The following is a 22,071-nucleotide window of genomic DNA, read 5'->3' on the forward strand; positions in this document are numbered from 1 at the left end:
GGATCCTAGCGGAAAAAGGCATTCCAGATGAGGTCATTCCTACGCTGATAAAGGCTAGGAAGGACGTGACAGCTCAACATTATCACCGTATATGGCGAAAATATGTTGCTTGGTGTGAGGCCAGGAATACTCCTACGGAGGAATTCCAGCTGGGCCGTTTTCTTCACTTCCTACAGTCAAGAGTGACTTTGGGCCTAAAATTGGGTTCCATTAAGGTCCAGAATTCGGCCCTATCCATTTTCTTTCAAAAAGAGCTGGCTTCTCTACCTTAAGTTCAGACGTTTGTGAAGGGAGTGCTGCGTATTCAGCCCCCTTTTGTGCCCCCGGTGGCACCTTGGGATCTTAACGTGGTGTTGAGTTTCCTGAAATCCCACTGGTTTGAACCACTCAAAACGGTGGAATTGAAATATCTCACGTGGAAGGTGGTCATGCTACTAGCATTGGCTTCGGCTAGGCGTGTTTCAGAATTAGCGGCTTTGTCACATAAAAGCCCCTATCTGGTTTTCCATGCGGATAGAGCAGAATTGCGGACCTGTCCACAATTTCTGCCAAAAGTGGTTTCATCCTTTCATATAAACCAACCTATTGTGGTGCCTGTGGCTACTACTGACTTGGAGGATTCCGAGTTACTTGATGTGGTCAGGGCTTTGAAGGTTTATGTAGCCAGAACGGCTAGGGTCAGGAAAACAGAATCTTTGTTTATCCTGTATGCTTCCAACAAGCTTGGTGCTCCTGCTTCAAAGCAAACTATTGCTCGCTGGATCTGTAATACGATTCAGCAGGCTTATTCTGCGGCTGGATTGCCGCTGCCAAAATCAGTTAAGGCCCATTCCACTAGGAAGGTGGGCTCTTCTTGGGCAGCTGCCCAAGGGGTCTCGGCATTACAGCTGTGCCGAGCGGCTACTTGGTCAGGTTCAAACACTTTTGCAAAGTTCTACAAGTTTGATACCCTGGCTGAGGAGGACCTTGTGTTTGCTCATTCGGTGCTGCAGAGTCATCCGCACTCTCCCGCCCATTTGGGAGCTTTGGTATAATCCCCATGGTCCTTACGGAGTCCCCAGCATCCACTAGGACGTTAGAGAAAATAAGATTTTACTTACCGGTAAATCTATTTCTCGTAGTCCGTAGTGGATGCTGGGCGCCCGTCCCAAGTGCAGACTTCTTCTGCAATACTTGTATATAGTTATTGCTGCAATAAGGGCTATGTTATTGTTGCATCAGGGTTGAACTGATGCTCTGTTGTAGTTCATACTGTTGACTGGGTAAGTTTATCACAAAGTTATACGGTGTGATTGGTGTGGCTGGTATGAGTCTTGCCCTGGATTTCCAAAATCCTTCCCTTGTACTGTCAGCTCTTCCGGGCACAGTTTCTCTAACTGAGGTCTGGAGGAGGGACATAGAGGGAGGAGCCAGAGCACACCAGAATCTAAATTCTTTCTTAAAGTGCCCATGTCTCCTGCGGAGCCCGTCTATTCCCCATGGTCCTTACGGAGTACCCAGCATCCACTACGGACTGCGAGAAATAGATTTACCGGTAAGTAAAATCTTATTTTTTGTTTGGTACCAGCAGGAGCTGATCACCACTAAACACTGGGGCTGACCCTCCAGAGACCCCAGTTCATGGAGCGATGTATAGTGCCAAAGGGGAGTATCCGGGTCCATAATATCATACCCGAGCAGACCCTTCAAAGCTAGCCAGATCTTCATGGCCTGAAAAACAATAGGAGGCGAGAATATAGAAGCACTCCCTCCCACCAGAACCTGCGCCGGGGAGAGATCCGGATAGTAACACCTTAGAAACGCCCACTATAAACCAGCATCCTCCCCTCCTCGGAGCCAAATACCGATATGTGACATCTGGGCCGCATAGTAATATAGTTGGAAGTGAGGCAAGGCCAAGCCTCCATCAACTTTTTGTCTGGTGAGGGTATTTAATTTTATTCTAGGCCTTTTATTGGCCCAGATCAGAGACGTTAATATACTATTTAATTTCCTAAAGAAGGCCAGAAAGATGTACACAGGGGATTGCGAGAGAACATACAATAGTTTGGGCAAAACTACCATTTTAATAAGGCTAACCCTACCCATCATTGTCAGTGGGAGTTTACACCAAGCTCTCGACTTGCATACAATCAGCTGTACAAGTGGGTCAAGATTCAAGGGTATAAAATCCGAAGGGTCATTAGTAACTTGGATCCCAAGGTATTTAAACTGGCCTGTCCAGCATAGCGGCAGGGAGAGCCTCGGTACCTGGGGGGGAGAGCCCATAATGGGCATTATAAATGATTTGGACCAGTTTATGCGGAGACCAGAAAAGCCACCAAATTTCTCTATCACCTGCAACACGATAGGCATATCCACAACGTAATCATGGAGGAATAACAACAGGTCATCCGCAACAAACTTTGTTTAATACACAAAGTTATTAAAAACATTGTATTAAAAGACCTTCAGGCTGTGTGTATAAGGTGTTTATGAAATATAAATGAATTGTGTATATGTAGACACACTTTGTTTACTGCACAAAGTTATTAAAAATATTGGCTAAAATTACCTTCAGGCTGTGTATATAAGGTATATGAAAGATAAATGCATTATGTGCTTAACAGAAGGAGAGAAAAAGTAATGTGGGCGCTCGGAGGGGACAGTAGTACAACGGCTGTTGGTTTTATAAATATATAAATTTGTTTATTGGTAAAATAATTCTAACAAATAGACACTAAATGGCTAAGTGCCTTTACATTACATATACACAATTAAATGAAAAGTAAAACATATGAATAAAAATAAAGGACTGTGTCCTGGGCCTCAGAACTTGCTAGTACTTGAACACCAAACCTATTGTCTGTTAGTTTTCTTGCATGCATAAGCCAGCTGTCAATGGCTACAAAGGGTTAGTGCATAATGAGCTCAAATTGTAAATTGAGAAAGAGAAAGGCTGGTTAGTATTTGATGGAGCCTGTTAATACTTCACCAGTAAGAGCTGATAAACGAAGTGTTCGGTAATGTGGCTAGATATCATGTGAGCCAAATCCACGTCTGTCTCATGTCCGTATAGCTTGCTTGGTCCACTCGCTGGCTTAGTGGCCGACCGCTCGACGGCAGTTCCCTTTGGCAGGGCCTGTTGTTGGTGGTGCAGTGTGCTGTCAGCTAGCACTGGGCCAGGGTGGGGACAGAGACAGGGAGTCCAACGTGCAAGTCCTGGGTAGCAGGGGACGCTGTGATGCCGCGTTCCGCGGCTTCCGGGTTTGGGGCTTCCGACTGGGTTCCACAGTTGTATAAGTCAGCTGACGCGTTTCTCTGCCTCCAAAGTGGGCGGTTTCATCAGAGGTATGACTGAAGATGTTTGCAGTCTCTATTTATACCAGCTTGTGGCTCCTTATTGGTTACCAAAAAAACTGATTGTTTTTAACCCTTTCAATGTACTGTTATTATAAAGAAAACCAGCAGTAGGACAACATACATTGTTCCTGATGATATATGGATTTTTGGCTCAATAATATATTGAAAGGCAATCTAAAACACATATATGAATATTTAATGAATGCCTATTAGACCACAATGAGATGTTAATTACCTAATTCTACGTATTTAAGTATCCAATCCGAACTCCATAGATTAATTTGATACAATCAATTATGAGGATGAATCTAGAGGACGGATATATATAATATTGAGGGACTAATACTAGGTATATACAGAACAAATCTCAATATATTTGAGCTACCTAGGGTCCTGATGTCTTTAGACTTAAAGCAACCTGTTACCATATAATTATGACATCAACAGTCATTTGTAAAATAGACAAATAGAAGGAAAGGAGGATATTTAGCTGGGGGACCCCATGTAAAAATAGCCTGCTGTTATGTGGGGATCAGCACTCTAAAGTGAATAAGCCTAAACTGATGAATATAATAAACAAGTGTTTTTCAGTTATTAGAACTAATTATTTGGACAATCCATGGATGAAATAGAGATAGGTATAGGGTATAGTAAAGGAATATATACTCATAATACTAATGACCACCCCATCTCCCTCAGGCGTGTCTTCATATTAATAGAGAGGGGAGGGGGGGGGGGGAATATGTATAGAGGGGAAGAGATTAGAGGAGAACAAGGGGACCATGCCAAAAATGAGTATCATGACTAGGGAAGAGAGCAATGATGTACTTTTACATCATTGCTCTCTTGGGTGCGCTATATGTTGTTCAATTCGATATTTTCGTTTAGGCCAAATGGTTCTAAGGTCCTCAGACGAAAGATCCAGAAGGCCTCCCTTCTGCACAACAATGTGAACCGATCTCCACCTCTGTCGGTAATTCTAACTTGTTCCAGAGCCGCTATGCGAATGTCTGGATCCCAAGCATATTGGGAATAATAAGAATACACTCAATTGTACTTGGTAAATCAGAGATATAATGTTTCTCACACATTTTTAAAAAGTTAGGACTACATGCCATGAATGATATAATAAAACCTCAGTATTATTATTATTTTTCATTTTTTATAAATTTGTTAATTTAGGTAAATGGCAACCTTTCCCTTTACAATAGCAATAGTCCTACATAAAATGATGTTAGTATGATTCGTTAAATTAAGTACCATATTTTCCAGTTATGTTTATGACTAATATTTATCAAAATAAGCATATGTTTTTATAACTAATATCACAAAATATAACTGTTACTCAAAGACTATACATTATACTCTGGCCAGTATAACAATAAACATTTAACAAAACTCAGTTTTATACGGCAAATCAGAGAAATAATGTTTGCCATGCAATTCACATGGCTTTGCCAAAGTACACAACAGCACTATGTCTGTGCTTATGATGTAAATGTCCTCTTTCTAATTTTATTTCTCTCTGGATCCATTCTGGTCTATATTCTCTCGTATGCTGGGCTGCTGGTTTTCCCATTTTTAGTACTTCAAAAAGATAATACAATTAGGTTAATGTAAATGATCATGTTTTCTATCTATTAGCCTGCATAAAATTGGACATTTTGTAATGTGAAGCCTAAATATATTTAATGAAACAACCAAGACATTATCCTGTATAATTGTCACGACGTACTGGGTGACAACTCACTCCTTATAAGCCCTCTTCACTAACGGTCACACTGACCATGTTCCCTTCTGACGCCGCAGCATTGACCCCAGCACATAGTCTCCAACAGAGCAGTGTCATCTTGGAAGCCGAACAGTGGGAAACAGCACCAATACCTTATGCAATACAAACAGGTCTAAGACTCAGTGTCTACGTCAACATACATTAGGTTGACACCTATTGGTCGACACCTATTGGTCGACACGGACATTAGGTCGACATGAAAAAGGTCGACATTAGTTTTTAATGTTTTTTGGGTGTTGTTTTCTTCGTAAAGTGATGGGGAACCCCAAATTAGTGTGCCGTGTCCCCTTCGCATGGCTCGCTTCGCCCGCCGTTCCCGTTTCCAATTGTAGTCCACGTGGATAGTAAAGTATGAAAAATAAATTAAAAAAGAAAATGTGAAAAAATCATATTGACCTTGTCTATGTCGACCTAATGGTCTTGCTGACATATTTCCTGTGTCGACCTACTCAATGTCGGCCAATAGGTGTCAACCTAATGTGTGTCAACCTAGACAGTGTCGACCTAGAGTCTGGATACCATACATACAGCATGGGGTATACATGTTAAATGCAACAAGAGTGTATGTTTCTTGCATGAGGTCCTCCGTCTATTACTTGCTCTGTCATTGCAAACAAAAAAACATTAAAGCACAAAAAATTACCTCCAAAGAGGTCCCCGTCCTTTGCCCTCAAATGATCATCATCCTATCAATGTTTCCAACTTTTGTATATTTCTAATAAAATTTCTGAATTTCATAATAAAAAAAACAAATTAACTACAGTTTTTTAGAGTGCATTGTATTTTGCACTCAATGTGCTTTACCCCCTAGTAGGTTATAAAAGAGGACAAAGCTATCTTATTTAATAACCATCAATGAACATCGCGGTATTGGTTAGATGTCCAGAATCCTCATATACCTTATGGTATCTAAAAATGACACATCTTATAAAGGTGAAGAAAATGTATTCATGTTTTGTAACGAACGGTACAAGTTTGTTATTAGACCACAATGAGATGTTAATCACCTAATTCTACGTATTTAAGTATCCAATCCGAACTCCATAGATTAATTTGATACAATCAATTATGAGGATGAATCTAGAGGACGGATATATATAGTATTGAGGGACTAATACTAGGTATATACAGAACAAATCTCAATATATTTGAGCTACCTAGGGTCCTGATGTCTTTAGACTTAAAGCAACCTGTTACCATATAATTATGACATCAACAGTCATTTGTAAAATAGACAAATAGAAGGAAAGGAGGATATTTAGCTGGGGGACCCCATGTAAAAATGGCCTGCTGTTATGTGGGGATCAGCACTCTAAAGTGAATAAGCCTAAACTGATGAATATAATAATCAAGTGTTTTTCAGTTATTAGAACTAATTATTTGGACAATCCATGGATGAAATAGAGATAGGTATAGGGTATAGTAAAGGAATATATACTCATAATACTAATGACCACCCCATCTCCCTCAGGCGTGTCTTCATATTAATAGAGAGGGGAGGGGGGGGGGGGGGAATATGTATAGAGGGGAAGAGATTAGAGGAGAACAAGGGGACCATGCCAAAAATGAGTATCATGACTAGGGAAGAGAGCAATGATGTACTTTCCATCAGTATTCAGCTACAGACACTGATTGCTCCTGCATGTGAACACGTGGTTAACCACCATATACTCATAGTAACATCAACTAGTGATAAATTGTGGAATTCCCATTTGCAATGTAAGAAATTCAAACATTAACTTGCATCCCATATCATCATTTTGCAGGTGCACCGCTGCGATGTTTCCACTCGCAGGAAACGCAGGCGAAATCATCAGCTCGTCCACAAACGGCTGTTGCGCACCTGCGTTTCCTGCTTTCCCCCCCCCCCCCCCCCTCCACATGCCGTGTTGCCAGCCCCAGGCGCTCTTCGCCCATCAATCACAATGCGATTGCATCCTTATGGGATGCGATCGCATAGTTAAGGGTCGCGCATGCACATTGCAGCTGCAGCGCATGTGATTTTTGGTTAACTACGATCAGGTCTGAATAGCCCCCTTTATTGTGAAATGGACCATGGGCATTCTGACAGGTGTGCGACTATGCAGCCTCTATATGCAGCAAGCAGCGATGCACTGTGTGCTCTGACACATTACTATCATAGTCAACATGAACGTTTTCAGTAATTTGTGGTACAGTATCTCTTCTGTAGAATAAGAGTGTATGGGCTAGCCTTCGTTACCTCCTTGCATCTGTGAGCCTTGAGTTCCTACAGTATGACCCTGTCACTGGTTTATTGTTTGTCCTTCTTTGGACCATGTTTGGTAGGTACTAACCACTGCATACCTGGAACACCCCACAAGACCTGCCATTTTGGAGATCGTCTCACCCACTCACGTAGCCATCACAATTTGGCTCTTGTTAAAGTCGCTCAGATTCTTATGTTTGACCATTTTTCCTGCTTCCATGTAAGAACTCACTTTCTGCCTTATATATCCCGCCCCCTTGACAGATGCCATTGTAACGAGATAATGAATGTTATTCTTTTCACCTGTCAGTGTTTTTAATGTTATGACTGATAGGTATATACATTTACTGTATCTAATAGTATATTATTTAGAAAGTATATGTTCATACAGGTATCAGATAGATTGTATAGAGCTGCTGCACAATATTGCTGTTTACAAATGCATGTATGTGTGTTTATGTATTTATAATGTCTGTGTATGTATTTATCAGACTGATTGTACAGAGCTGCTACAAGTAGTTCCTGTGTATAAATGTATGGGAAACATATGCTTCTCTAATGCATGTGTCACTCCTTTTGTGCTACAAGTGATTTATCTTGAATAACTGCTCTTTGCCACCTTCTGGCTATGGTTATGGTGTTAGTGGATATGAATTGAAAGGGGGTCTTTGCTGTGTCTCTCTGTAAGACTGTTCCCTTGTTCCACAGCCATCCTTAGTGAACTGCTCCAGAGAGAGAACCGGGTACTGCATTTTTGGACCCTAAAGAAGAGGCGATTGGACCAGTGCCAACAGTATGTGGTTTTTGAGAGAAGTGCCAAGCAGGTAGGAAAGAATTAACTTTCTAGTGGGTTGAATGCTGCCTTAAGGTCACATGTTTCAATGTGGTTATAATATATTGTATTTAATAAAATCCTACAAAAATATTCCCATTAAATCTCATATACTGAGTAATCAAAACACGTGTTAATGTCTAGAAATGTGTTGTTTGCAGGGCTCACTGCTCTGCACGATATGAATGATCACTGGTAGTTGTGTGCACTGCTCTGCATGATATAAATGCTTACTGGTAGTTGTGTGCACTCTGATATGAATGATCCCTGATAGCTTTTGTAGTGCATTGCTCAGTATGATATGGCTGATCCCTGAGGGTTGTGTGAAAGGGCGGATTTAGAAGAAAATGAAGGGGACACCACAATAAGGAATGGTGTGTGGGGATAGTTGTGGTACTGATATGTGCACACTCCTGAGAAAGGGGTGTGGCCTCATTGGATATGCCATCCACGCGATTGTGATAGGGAGAGGCAGTGGGTGACAGGGAGATGGTGACGGTGAGAGTCAGTGGGTGAGGGGTAGAGGCAGCAGACGACAGGGAGATGGTGACAGTGAGAGGCTGTGGGTGACAGGAAGAAGCAGAGGGTGACAGCAAGAGGCAACCAATGACAGGGAGAGGTAGAGGGTGACTGGGAGAGGGAGAGGCAGACTGTGACTGGGAGTGACTATGGGTGAGTGGAAGAGGCAGAGGGTGACATAGAGAGTGACTGGGAGAGGCAGAGGGTGACGTTTATGTCAGTAACGATGTCAGTAAAAGCAAAAGTGAGATTTTCAAAATTAAACAAATAGTGTCAGTAAAAGGTAAGTGAGAGGTCAGTAAAAAAGCACTAGTTAAAATCTATAAATGCATAGCCAGAATGTGCCCAGTCAGCTGTGCATAAACAAAACAAACAAATACATATTTATAGCCCCCATGAAGTATATTTGAGACTGCACACCACTGCCAATGTTATGTCCGCTTTTCCTACCTTTCCCTAAAGACCGCTACATCACTTATCCCTCTCACAGCTTGACCCGGAAGGGTTGTTAATCTTACTATAGCCTACTGCTGCTGGGTTATCCGAGTTACTGATCATAGTGCCATAGCGCTGCTGGCTCTGGGCCCCTTCATTGCGGTGGGCTCTGCTAGCGGGTTTGGATGAAAACCATACCAGTCCGGACTCCGGACCGCTGGATCAGACCAGCTCACTTCAGCGACCTCTGCAGCTGTGGAGCTTTCTGTGCTCATGGGCAAGGGGTTATTATATCTAAATTATATGTAATACGCCATTGAAAATATCTTCCCAGGCCCCTCTCTCCTCTGTATGCAGCAGTGTGAAATACAGTATTATAAGCAGTAGCATCCAGTAAATCCAGCAGCAGGAGGTTAGGAGCTGTATCACATCTCTCTTGATTCACTTTACCCTGTGACAGCAACTCCATGCAGGGCTGAGCAGCAGCTTAGTACTGGAAGGATGTAATCTCTCCTTCCCTGTCTGCAGGGCAATAGCTGCCAGCTAGACACACCGCTGCACAGGAGCGCGCACGGATGCCGCTGCAGGGAACCGTTCCATTCAGGTTGCCTGATATCAGGTTTTCACCTATTCTCCCCCCCCATCCCCGCTAGTTCCGCTTCTGGCGGCAGCCAGTGTCGGACTAGGGCTTGAAGGGCCCACAGGGGGAATGCAATGGTAGGGCCCACCGAAGGGAGGCGGTGTATAGCTGAAGGTGTGGCTAGTATATTACAGAGACAACACTGTTACCGCTATATAATCCAGAGAGCATTGATTGCCATATACAGATGGGTCCATGTTTATATTGACCTTTAATAGGATTAACTGAGACTGGGCAGTCGGACTTAATCCCCTGCTGTAATGACTTAATCCCCTGCTGTATTGTTTTCTGTATTGTATTGCAACTGAGAACAATAGAAGAAGAGTTTGTTAATAAACCATGTTGTGCCTATGCGCAGCAAACTAGCCAAGATAACTGTGAACCCATCTGTAATACGGTTACATCTGTAATACGTTTGTGAGTGGTAACTGACCGTTTACTGGGAGTGTTCGGGAAAACGCAGGCATACCCAAGCATTTTCAGGGAGGGTGTCTGACGTCAGTTCCGGCCCCAATCAGCCTGATTCTATCGCACTGGAAGAGTTAGTCCTGGGCTGCGCAGAGACTGCACACACAGAATTTTAGTAGCTCGGCGTACATGTAGCATCGCACACTTGCATGGCGAAAATACACTCCCACTGTAGGCAGCAACTATCTGAACGCAGGGCAGCAAAATTGATCAGATCTGAATTACCCCCAAATTCAACCAATTGGAGAGCAATTCTGTAATAGTACAGTCCATTCCTAGCATCTCCAGTCTCCTCTCCTCTGCCAAAGCACAGCAGATACAGCACCGCAGCAGTTTGACCTACTGTGTGCCCAGTAGGTGTCCCCTCTAGTCTCCGTCACTGCTCCTTACCATCAGAACACTATTGAATCAACAATTTAATGGCAAGGTATTTATACATCATACAGTACCATCAGGGAGGTGTCCAATTGGCTCCAAATTTATTCTGCATCAGGATAATAATTCCAAACATACAGCCAATGTCATTAAGAACTATCTTCAGCATACTGAAGAATAAGGAGTCCTGTAAGTGATGATATGGTCCCCAAAGAACCTGATCTCAACATCATCGAGTCTATCTGGGATGACATGAAAAAACAGAAGGATTTGAGCAAGCCTACGTTCTCAGAAGATCTGTGATTAGTTCTCCAAGATGTTTGGAACAGCCTCCCTGCTGAATTCTTTCAACAACTGTGGAGGTATACCTAGAAGAATTGATGCTGTGTTAAAGGCAAAGGTGTCACGCTCGGCATAAGTTGGGGTTCCGACAACCGAGTTTTGGCTGAAGGGACAGCTGCCTGTGAGGAGAGTAAACAAGGTGGTTGAATGTAATTCCTCCTTATGGGGTAGAGGCCTAACTAAGTGTTAGCATTGGCAGGAGAACATAAGAAAAGGAGGACTCCGTAGGGAAATAACTGTAGTTTTAATGAATAGCAGGCTGTACACGATTATTGGAGAAATTGAAGAAACTGGATGAAAGAACTAGAGTCTATGATTAAATGGCTTGAAGAGTGAAGCTGAAGAACTCCGGTAAAGAAGAACTGAGACTTTGTTTGAAGAACACCGGTTTTAAAGTACTGAAAGACTCTGGTTTATGATTGAAAGACGAGGCTGAATAATTTTGACTTTGAAGAAGTGAAGACTGTGGTTTGTGATTGAAAAACGAGGCTGAAGAACTTTGAAGAAGTGAAAACTGATTTGAAATTGAAGACAAGGCTGAAGAACTTTGACTTTGAAGGAGTGAAGACTGGTTTGTGATTGAAAGACGAGGCTGAAGAACTTTGACTTTGAAGAAGTGAAGACTGTGGTTTGAGATTGAAGACGTCTGCGGGAACCGCCGTTAGCACATGTAGCTCCTCTACGACCTGGGAACCCGTGAGCACTTCCACGAGTGGCGATGGACTTAGACAACAGGACTGCAGCAGCGTTAGGTAACCGATAGATGAGAGCAACCAGGACCTGGGCACCAGAAGCAACCTGGGAGCACAGAGCTGGAGAACCTTTCACAAGGATGTAACGTGAAGCACTAGCACTCTCCCTCTGAGCCAGCCCCCTTTTGTAAGGGGAGAACACACAGGATTGGCTGAACACAGAATGGGAACTTCATTGGTAATACTCTGGTCTCCAACATGGCTGCCCCCAGCACAGGAGACATACTCAGCTTTAGCCTGCTCCCGTCTCTGACACATTAATGCTCTGCCACCACTAGGGAACCTTACCGCAGCGATCCCTGCCGCAGCACCCGGTTCTCCAGACCCCCGGCCCTCGGAAGCCGCACACCCGTCCAAGTGGACTCGTCGCCAGCAGCTCCCTGGCGCCGCAGCCGCGCCTTCCACTGGGAGTGCAACCCCCGGGAACACCCGTCGGAGGTAAGGCTCCATATCCTGACAAAAGGGAAGTCACACAAAAAAATTTGATTTTCTTCTTCTCATTCACTTTGCATTTTGTTAATTGAGAAAAATAAACTATTAACACATATATTTTTGAAAGCATTCTTACTTTGCAGCATCTTTTCCACGCCTGCCTTAAAGTTTTGGAAATGTCACCAGCTAATAGCCAGAGTAAACGCAGCGTGCAGCACGGACACCAGTTAAGCGGGCTGAACTGTCATTTTAGACGCATGTCTGGTAGATCCCAGGTTAATTTTGATGGTGAGCTTCTCCACTGTAGCATGTCGGTTGCCCCTCAGAAACCTTCGTAACAGATGTTCACCTCTCACATCAATGACAAGTGGTGCTAGGAAGTTTCCATTGTCCAGTCACAGTACATCTTCACAACAGCAGCACGCGAACAGAAATACTGTCACCCTTGGTCCGAAAGCCGATAATCATCCCTTTTTTTGCAGCTCTGATAAATCGCTCCTTTTACCCACGACAGCAACAAGTGATATGTGTGCAGATGGCCTATCACACACCTTATATACCCACCAAGTCAGCGCACAACACATGACATACTTCATGGGCTACGTGCTGCTGATGTCAAGTTTAGGAGGTGGTCATAATAATGTGACCTGATCGTCGAACGTCAAATGTAGGCGGTGGACATAATAATGTGACTCGATCGTGTATATATAGAAATTGTAAAGCACAAGGGAATTTGTTGCGCTATATAAGAAACTGTTAATAAATAAAAAAATAAATATATCTTCAATTAAAAAAAAGTGTGTGTGTGTGTGTGTGTGTATATATATATATATATATATATACATATAGGACAAAGGAATAATACTACGCCACAACAGTCTCAGAGGATTTTGACAATGTAAAAGTTATCGACACTCCCCAAAATATAGGGCGTCTGCTGGCCCCCAAGGATACAGGGATGGTAAATCCCTGAAACAAATGATCCTACCGAAAAAAGGATGGGGGGGTACAAGCGACTAATGGTTTCTATAATACAGTGATATACCCAGTGTAAAAATATGAAAAGCAATTTATTTAACAATACTATAAATGTCACATTGATATACAAATTCTCTTTAAAAAAATTGGGATAAAAAGCACATACACAAGAATAATAAATAAATAAATATATAAGTAAAGTGCAGGATATTTTAAAAAGAGGTAAGTATTTTATCTGGATTAGAGGTCAGTACAGATTGCCCAACGTGTTTCGTCTCACAGACTTCATCAAGGGGTAAAGGCAAAGTGGGTCTGGACATCTATTTATACTAGTACTGATCAACACTTAATTATGACATCATATCCTGCCTAGAAATTGAGCCCATTGTTACTGGAGTTAGTATTACGATTAAAATAACCAATATCTACAATAGACAGTAATAATAATATCTGGATTAAAAACTAGTGTTCCAAATACTTATAAAATACAAGAAATCATCTTAGAATGAACAGGAGCGGTATTTCCGCCACACTTCCGGTGTACTCGCGCCCTCTGTGCGCATGCTCAGTACTTCAGCCCCACTTCCGGGGTCCTACAGCGCATGCGCCCGCTGTCATCTCCGGAGGAGGTGGACGTTCGTTCAGCCCAGACATCGGTGGCGCTGTGTTATACATTGCATTTTCTAAAAGTAATTTATGTTGAATTCAATACGGCGCCCATTTTGGTGGAGACCAGGGTGCTAAACTAAAGGTTTCGATAAGTGAGAAATCCTTCGGCAGATACGTTTTTCATAGAAAAGGGGCGATTTCATAGTTGTCATTGAACCCCATAGGATGCAGGGTCCATAATTGAAAAATCCAGAACATTTCACGGCGTGAAAGTTTGTTGGCTAGGTCGCCTCCTCTCTCCCAGTTTTATCAGTTCAATAGCTTTAAAAGTCAGGATTGGAATTGTGTGCCACATTGAAATGTTTAGACACAGCGTGATTTTCCACCTTATTTTTGATATTACGAACGTGTTCTTGTATCCTCATCTTAAGTGGTCTCTTGGTTTTCCCAACCTATTGTTTTCCACAGTCACATTCCAATATATAAATAAAAGATTGGGTGTTGCAGCTTATAAAGTCTTTTATTTTGTACTACTCTTTTTCTCTGCATTCGTGAAAGTTCTCCTGACAGGGTGTAGATACTTACAAATATTTCACTGGCCGCATTTGTATGATCCGGTGCATTTCAGCAACAGTCGACCCTCATCAGGTTCAGTAGTTAGCATACTCGGTGTCAGGCTCCGGAGCCTTACCTCCGGCGGGTACTCCTGCGGGTTACCGTCCCGCTGGTTGGCGCGGCTGCGGCGGCAGGGAACTCCTGGCGGCGGGTCCTTCTGGACGGATGTGCGGCTGCCAAGGGCCGAGGGTCTGCAAAAACGGGCGCTGCGGCGGGGATCGCTGCGGTAAGGTCCTCTAGTGGTGACACAGTATAGTGTGTTAGAGACAGAAGCTGGCTAAAGCTGTGTGCTAACAGCTAAGTATGTCTCCTGTGCTGGGGGCAGCCATGTTGGAGACCAGAGTATTACCAATGAAGTTCCCAATCTGTGCCAATCCTGCGTGTTCTCCCTTACAAAAGGGGGCTGGCTCAGAGGGAGAGTGCCAGTGCTTCATGTTACCTCCTTGTGAAAGGTTCTTCAGCTCTGTGCTCCCAGGTTACTTCTGGTTCCCAGGTCCTGGTTGCTCTCATCCATCGGTTACCTAAACGCTGCTGCAGTCCTGCTGTCTAAGTCCGTTGCCACTCGTGGAAGCGCTCACGGGGTCCCAGGTCGTAGAGGAGCTCCAGGTGCTAACGGTGGTTCCCGCAGATGTCTTCATTTCTTCAAAGTCCAAGTTCTTCAGCCTCGCCTTTCAATCACAAACCACAGTCCTCATTTCTTCAAAGTCCAAGTTCTTCAGCCTCGTCTTTCAATCACAAACCACTGTCCTCATTTCTTCAAAGTCCAAGTTCTTCAGCCTCGTCTTTCAATTACAAACCACAGTCTTCCTTTCTTCAAAGTCCAAGTTCTTCAGCCTCGTCTTTTAATCATAAAACACAGTCTTCAGTTCTTCTTTACTGGAGTTCTTCAGCTTCACTCTTCAAGTCATTTAACCATAGACTCTAATTCTTCCAGTTTCTTCAATTGCTCCAATATTCGTGTACAGCCTGATCATTCATTAAAACTACAGTTATCTTTCTACGAAGTCGTCCTTTTCTTTACGCCCTCCGGCAAACGTTAACACTTAGTTAGGCTTCCACTCCATGAGGATGGATTACATTCAGCCACCTCGTTTACCCTCCTCACAGGTAGCTGACCCTTCAGCCAAAACTCGGTTGTCGGAACCCCAACTTACGCCAAGCGTGACATGTAGTGCGCGCTGGTTGCTCAAAATCTAAAAATCTTTTGCGGTCTCTTCCATTAATGAAGGAGAATTTGTTTAGCTGTGAGCAGGATTAAATGATATCCTTGGCTACAAGATTAACAGTTATTTTCTACCTTCTTCCGCTCCCAGACCTCTGGCCCCTCCTTTCATTCTTTACCCATCCTGGTAAGGCAAGAAGGTAATTTTATGAGGTCAAACTCCAGCTTCCAGTGGAAGTCGATCAAAAGGTAACCATTCTGTGGCAGCTCATAGTCCATCTCTCAGACCAGCAAACAAACCATCAACATGAGGGGCAGATTGTTGGGGAGTCCATTTTCTCTGCTTCAGTTGCCTTTAATCACTTCATACATTTGGGTGAGGGAAATTGAGATGATGGCATATATAATAGATCTTTTGAGGTCTCCCCCAAAGTAGTTCTTTGCCACTGGACCGTGCAAAGCATATGGCTATAAACAGAGCTAACCATACTTTGCTCTCCTTGGTGGTTATAATCTACTGTATGTCTCAATAAACCAGAGATGGTTCAGAATGTATTCTAATTTATTCTGGTACAGAAGTCAAACAAGTCCAACCCATTCTTACTTTAAATCACTGAGGACTGTAATCAAAACCATGTGAAGGATAATCCATGACGTCCATGGACTTTAAAGATGTCTATCTGGGGGATGCCCCAATTTCTAATTGTTTTAAATGCGTCATGCCGGAAGCAGACATAGTTCATTGCTACTGGTCTTGTCCGAAAGTACAGGCCCTCTGGCAGGCACTACAACTGTATATATCAAATTAATTGAAAATTCAGTTCGCTATTACTAAAACCTGAGCATTTCGGGGTATTTACCACAAGACCTCCATTCCTATGTTATCTAAAGGTAATCGTACTTTACTTGGCAAACTGGCTGCAGCAGCTAAAAAAAGCTATACTCTCCCAATGGATCTCCCCAGGTCCCATACCCATTGCACTACTCTACCCCAGAATTTCATTTTTATTTCACTTAGATTGGACCAACACCACACTTCACAAAGAAAAACTGACGGAGAAACATTTTGACGCATGGCTCCCATACGTTCGTACACTACCCCCGTCACTAAAAGAGGCTTTACGGAAATGTTTTCAAAACACTGATTGGTACAGTCGGACAGTGTTAGACTCTGGTGTTCCGTTCTAACTTGCCCCTCGATAGGGTTATCATTTCTCCTCCCATATCTGTACTCTGAACATATTATATCTGTGTCCTACACCTTATGTTTTACCCTGTTCATGCTCTTGACTTTCTTATGTTGTACTGTTTCTTCCCTTGATTGATTGCTGTAATAATCTACAAGACAACTCCGTTTCTGTTCTGTATATTTGTGCAGTATATGTGTATTGATTGTATTGCTTTTGCCTGTCAACAGGGCCGGCCCTAGGCATAGGCAAACTAGGCAATTGCCTAGGGCATCTGGTATGCCTAGGGGCACAAGCAGCTTCTGCTGATTAAAATGATATGCGGCATGCCTATATTCTGTGTGTAGCATTTTGTATGCAGATACAGCCACAGTTGCACACAGCATATAGGCATGTCGCATATCATTTTAATCAGCAGTAGCTGCTTGTGCAGCCTAGCCACATAGCAATGCAAATAATATGCATTTTCATAAGAAATAGGCACCCGACATTAGCAGAGCTGCCAGTTGACTCACGCCAGGAATTATATGTGTCATTATGTGTATAAGGGCATTAATAATGTGCGGCATATGTGTAAGGGACATTATGTGTATCATTATGTGTATAAGGGCATTAATAATGTGCGGCATATGTGTAAGGGACATTATGTGTATCATTATGTGTATAAGGGCATTAACAATGTGCGGCATATGTGTAAGGGAAATTATGTTTATAAGGGCATTAATAAGGGTTGGCATAACGTGTAAGGTGCATTATGTTTATAAGGACATTAATAATGTGTGTAATTTGTGTAAGGGGCATTACTGTGTGGTATTATGTGTATAAATACATTACCAATGTGTGGCATTATGTGTATAATGTGCTCTACTGTGTGGTGTAACGTATAGAAAGGGCACTACTGTGTGGTCTAATGTGAATAAAGAGCAATATGGTGTGGTGTAATGTGAATAAGGAACAATATGGTGTGGTGTAATGAGAATAAAGAGAAATATTGTGTGTTGTAATGTGAATAAGGAGCAATTCAGTATGATGTTATGTGAATGAGGGGCACTACTGTGAGGAGTAATGTATATAAGGAAAAGGGGTACTACTATGTGATGTAATGTGAATAAGGGACACTATCGCATGATAAATTGTGAATAAAGTTGCACTACTGTGAGGCATAATTTGAATTGGGGGTACTATTGTGTGGGCATGCCACTTGCCAGCAAAAACACATACCTTTTTGGGCTGTGCGCCAAATGTGCACGCTGTTCTTATTTAAATAACAGGGGGCAGAAGAAGAAAAAAAAAGGACTGCTATGGTTGGGGGTGATGGTGCTGGGAAAGGGTTGTAGGGTCAGAGGCAGAACTAGCGGTGGTGCTAGGGGGCACCAGCCAAAATCTTGCCTAGGGCATCATATTGGTTAGGGCCGGCTCTGCCTGTCAATAAACTTTTGGAGAAAAAAAAAAGATGTCTATCTGGACATCCCAATCTGTGAATGACACCAGTTCCTTCTCTGGTTTGTTGTACAGTCTAGTTCAGGGCCCTTCCATTTAGACTGTCAACAGCGGCAAGGGATTTCACCAAAGTATAGTCGTCTGTTCAGAACAAGAGGGTAGGGGGAGTTGATGGACTCTATGGACTATAAGGGGTAAATTTACTAAGGTGGGAAGTTTTTTTAGAACTGGTGATGTTTCCCATAGCAACCAATGAGATTCTACTTAACATTTATCTAGCTGCTTCTAGAAGATAATAGAATCTGATTGGTTGTGACATCACCAGTTCTAAAAAAAACTCCCACCTTAGAAAATTTACCCCTAAATTTCTGACCTGGAAGACTTAAATGTTTTCCGATTCCATGGGGAACAATGTGCAACCTGCCACCCACCAGGACCGGACTGGCCCAACAGGGTTACATAGGAAACCCGAGGTGGGCCCCACTGCCTTAGGGCCCACCCTCTCCTCTAGGGACCAGGTTCCAGACTAAGCACTTGAAATATATAATATACATGTTACATTATACTACACAGGACTATGGTGTATTTTCTACACTGCATTACTGTTGTTAATCCGGTACATCATGATGCATGGAGTAGCAGTATTTAATTAATAAATATATACATATATATATATATGTGTGTGTGTGTGTGTGTGTGTGTGTGTGTGTGTGTGTGTGTGTATGTGTATGCCATTAAATCTCTAATTGTTAACTAAGTCTCTGTTTTGCCTGCCCACACCCGTAAGCATGGGCCTCTGCATTCTCCCGGTGGACCTTTCATACCCAGTCCAACACAGCTTCCCCCCCCCCCCCCCCCCTCCCCTTCCCCTCGCTCCTCTTGGGCTTTTATTAAAAACTGTATTAAGAGCCAGATAAATGGGGCACATAGGGGTAGGAACCTGAGTTTTATCTGTCATTCATGGAATCGAAGGAAAGGATTTAACATAAATTAAAAATTTCAATTTTTTTACAGCTTTAGGGTGATTAACGGTTACTTTATTTAAGTCGACAAAAGCTCTGTTTTAGTGATTGCCTTATTCGTCACTATATACTTGATTTTCTTGCAGGCATTAGACTGGATTCAGGAGGCCGGGGAGCATTTTTTATCTGTGCACACCACTACCGGGGATAATCTGCAAGAAACTCAAGGTCTGCTGAAGGAATATGAGGACTTCCGCATTCCTGCTAAGGTATAATGGGTCTTATGGAGGTGTTTTATAATGCACATAATATAGCTAATGGATTTTAGTTGAGCTGCTTCTTAAATGGTGACATACAGTATGGAATCATAGCTCGGGGGTGGGGAGCTAGACAACGGTTTATTGTATATTCAGGTTAAAACTATGCCATATCCAGAGTTCTCCTTATCTTGTTATATTTACCTACTGTGATCCACAACTACCCAGGGACTGTCTTCATTATAAAGGTACCCCCATACCGGGCCCTGAGGCTTTGAGGGGCCCCAAGGTGTAGAGGGGCACACTAGCAGCATAATGTAATAATAATTTTACATTGACAGTAAAAACATATTATGCGGGCGGAGCTGCCGTCGCATCGGCCTGGCCATGTATGTATCACATGTAAAAATATGTTTAAGAGTACATCGGCGGCCTCTGTCGGCGGCCGTAACCCCCTGGGTCCCGGTGTCTGACTTGTGACGTGACATGCAACGCTATGCTCGGCACCGCCCACCCGCCCTTCCCTGTTTGTCCCTGCCTGCTGTGGCGTCGCATCTCCCTTTGAGGAACAGGCAGGCTGTGGGCAGACTAGTCGAGGAGAAAGAGCGCAGCACAGCAGCGGCCTTAAAGACCGGACAGGAAAAGCTTGTGCTGCTGTGGGACAGGATTGTGTTTTGGTGGTGAGTCACTGTCAGGGGTGGTCTTTTGTATGCCGAATGTCGGGATACTGGCGCACAGTATACCGGCGCCGGAATCCCGACACCCGGGATACCGACAACTATTCTCCCTCGTGGGGGTCCACGACTCCCCTGGAGGGAGAATAAAATAGTGTGGCGCGCCACCGTGCCCGCAGCGTGGCGAGCGCAGCGTGGCGAGCGCAGCGAGCCCGCAAGGGGCTCCTTTGCGCTCGCCACGCTGTCGGTATGCCGGCGGTCAGGCTCCCGGCGCCGGTATGCTGGTCGCCGGGAGCCCGAGCGCCGGCATACCGTACGACACCCACTGTCAGTGCCATGTTTTTTACTTGCACAGTGAGTAGCTGTGTCCCCTCATTTTTCAATTAGTTGTAGTGCTGTGTTTAAAACTCATTTTCTGTTTATGTGTGACATGAAAAATGGGGGCCATAGATCACACAAAGTCAGTTCTACTGGGAGGTATGATGCAAAAAGTAGTTGTTTGTGGTGCACATTGCGGCTGCTGGGGGAGGGTGCGTCTTTGTGTCACACTGCGCCCATGGGAGGTGTCACACTGTCACAGGTCAGCCATTAACTATGTGTAATGGGGGGTGATGGCTGGAGTGTGCGTCGGATGTGTGGGTCAGGGGGCAAGTTGGGCCTGGGGGGGGAAGGGGGCCACATAGATATCGGTCTACCGGGCCCCAAGATTTCTGTTGCTGGCCCCGAAGATAGGTCTTTATTTCCCTTCTGAAATCTTTACAGTATCCTCAATAGGACTTATAAATTTCTTTTGTCTAAAAAAATAGCATTCATAGTTTGTTTTTTTAGACTACTATCGGTCTGTAAATTTGTCAAAACTATTTGTTACATTTAAACGTCTTGTGTCACTGACAGATTCAGGAAACATCCCAGTGTTAGGATAAGTGGACGGCTTTGTCACTGAGAGAATGAATCAGGTCACCATGATCTCTGTGGCAGCAGCTGAGTCTCCTCAGACTGTCTGTCCCAGACACAGAAATTAAGTACGTTCTGCTTTGTATTGTGGGATATGCAGCTCCAGGACTGGTGGGAATTTGAGAGTTTAGTAAATAAAGTGATTTTATTCTATGTATACAGAGGCAAGGAAAAGTATGTGAATCTTTTGGAATTGCACACGCTAATCACTAAGAATATTGATAGTCAAAACAATTATAATACACTCTATAACTTACATGAAGTATAATTAAGGTTCTTAGCACGTGTTTGGCCTGTGACAGGTAGAAGGAGTCTCACTCCCTGAGACCTCACTAGCCTGAGGTCTGGATGGGGAAGGTGTGAGTGGCTGGAGCTGACAGTGATGAGGTACGGAAGAAGCTGGGAGGCTTGATCCAGCTCTTGCTCGTGTAGCTGGCAAGCTAGTAGAGAGCTGTAGAGACTACTGAATAGTGGTCTTGGAGTGTAATGGAGATGCTCTGGTAAAGGTGCACCCAAAGGCGTGACTAGATAGAATAAATAATAACTTTATTATGTAGGAACTAGAACAGTGGATGAACTGGAATCGGATAATGACTAGAGTGGAAGCAGACTGGAACTGGATTGGTGACTTGACTGGAACAGGATAGGTGCCCGGACTGGAACAGGATAGGTGACCAGACTGAAATCAGATTGGTGACCGGACCGGAACTGGATTGGTGACTGGAGCCAGATAAGTGTTGCTAGGGACAAGTCCCTTAGTAACCAGACAGATACTAGAAGCTGGTGCAGAACAGAGCAGAGACTTGAAGTAACCGCAGTGTATCTGGATTGGATGGACTAAAATCATGTAGATACAAAGTACCAGGGAGCTTAGCACTGAGCTGTGACTTTAGGAGAAGCAACATTATACTGGCAACTAAGGCTAGTCGGGAAGTTCCCTTTATAGCACTGAAAGTTCACTCATTGGTAGCTGCGATCAGCTGATCTAGGAGCCCCTGAGGAAAGTCAGGTGACTGATTCCAACATGGCTGTGCCCATACTGGTGTTTTGGAGTAAACTCTGGTGTTCAGTCTATGC

At 43.6% G+C, this 22,071-nt stretch overlaps 1 protein-coding gene across 6 annotated transcripts in view; it reads left to right on the forward strand.

Moving 5' to 3' along the window:
- Window positions 1-22,071, forward strand: part of KALRN (kalirin RhoGEF kinase) — a 1,402,249-nt gene that overhangs the window by 1,006,330 nt on the left and 373,848 nt on the right. For all 6 annotated transcript variants that reach the window (XM_063934074.1, XM_063934073.1, XM_063934072.1 and 3 more), the window contains 2 exons: window positions 8,070-8,185; window positions 19,256-19,378. In XM_063934074.1, the coding sequence (XP_063790144.1) occupies window positions 8,070-8,185; window positions 19,256-19,378 (239 nt within the window). The remainder of the gene's footprint in view (window positions 1-8,069; window positions 8,186-19,255; window positions 19,379-22,071) is intronic.

This window comes from Pseudophryne corroboree, chromosome 7 (genome assembly GCF_028390025.1).
Source record: "Pseudophryne corroboree isolate aPseCor3 chromosome 7, aPseCor3.hap2, whole genome shotgun sequence".
Taxonomy (NCBI): Eukaryota; Metazoa; Chordata; class Amphibia; order Anura; family Myobatrachidae; genus Pseudophryne; species Pseudophryne corroboree.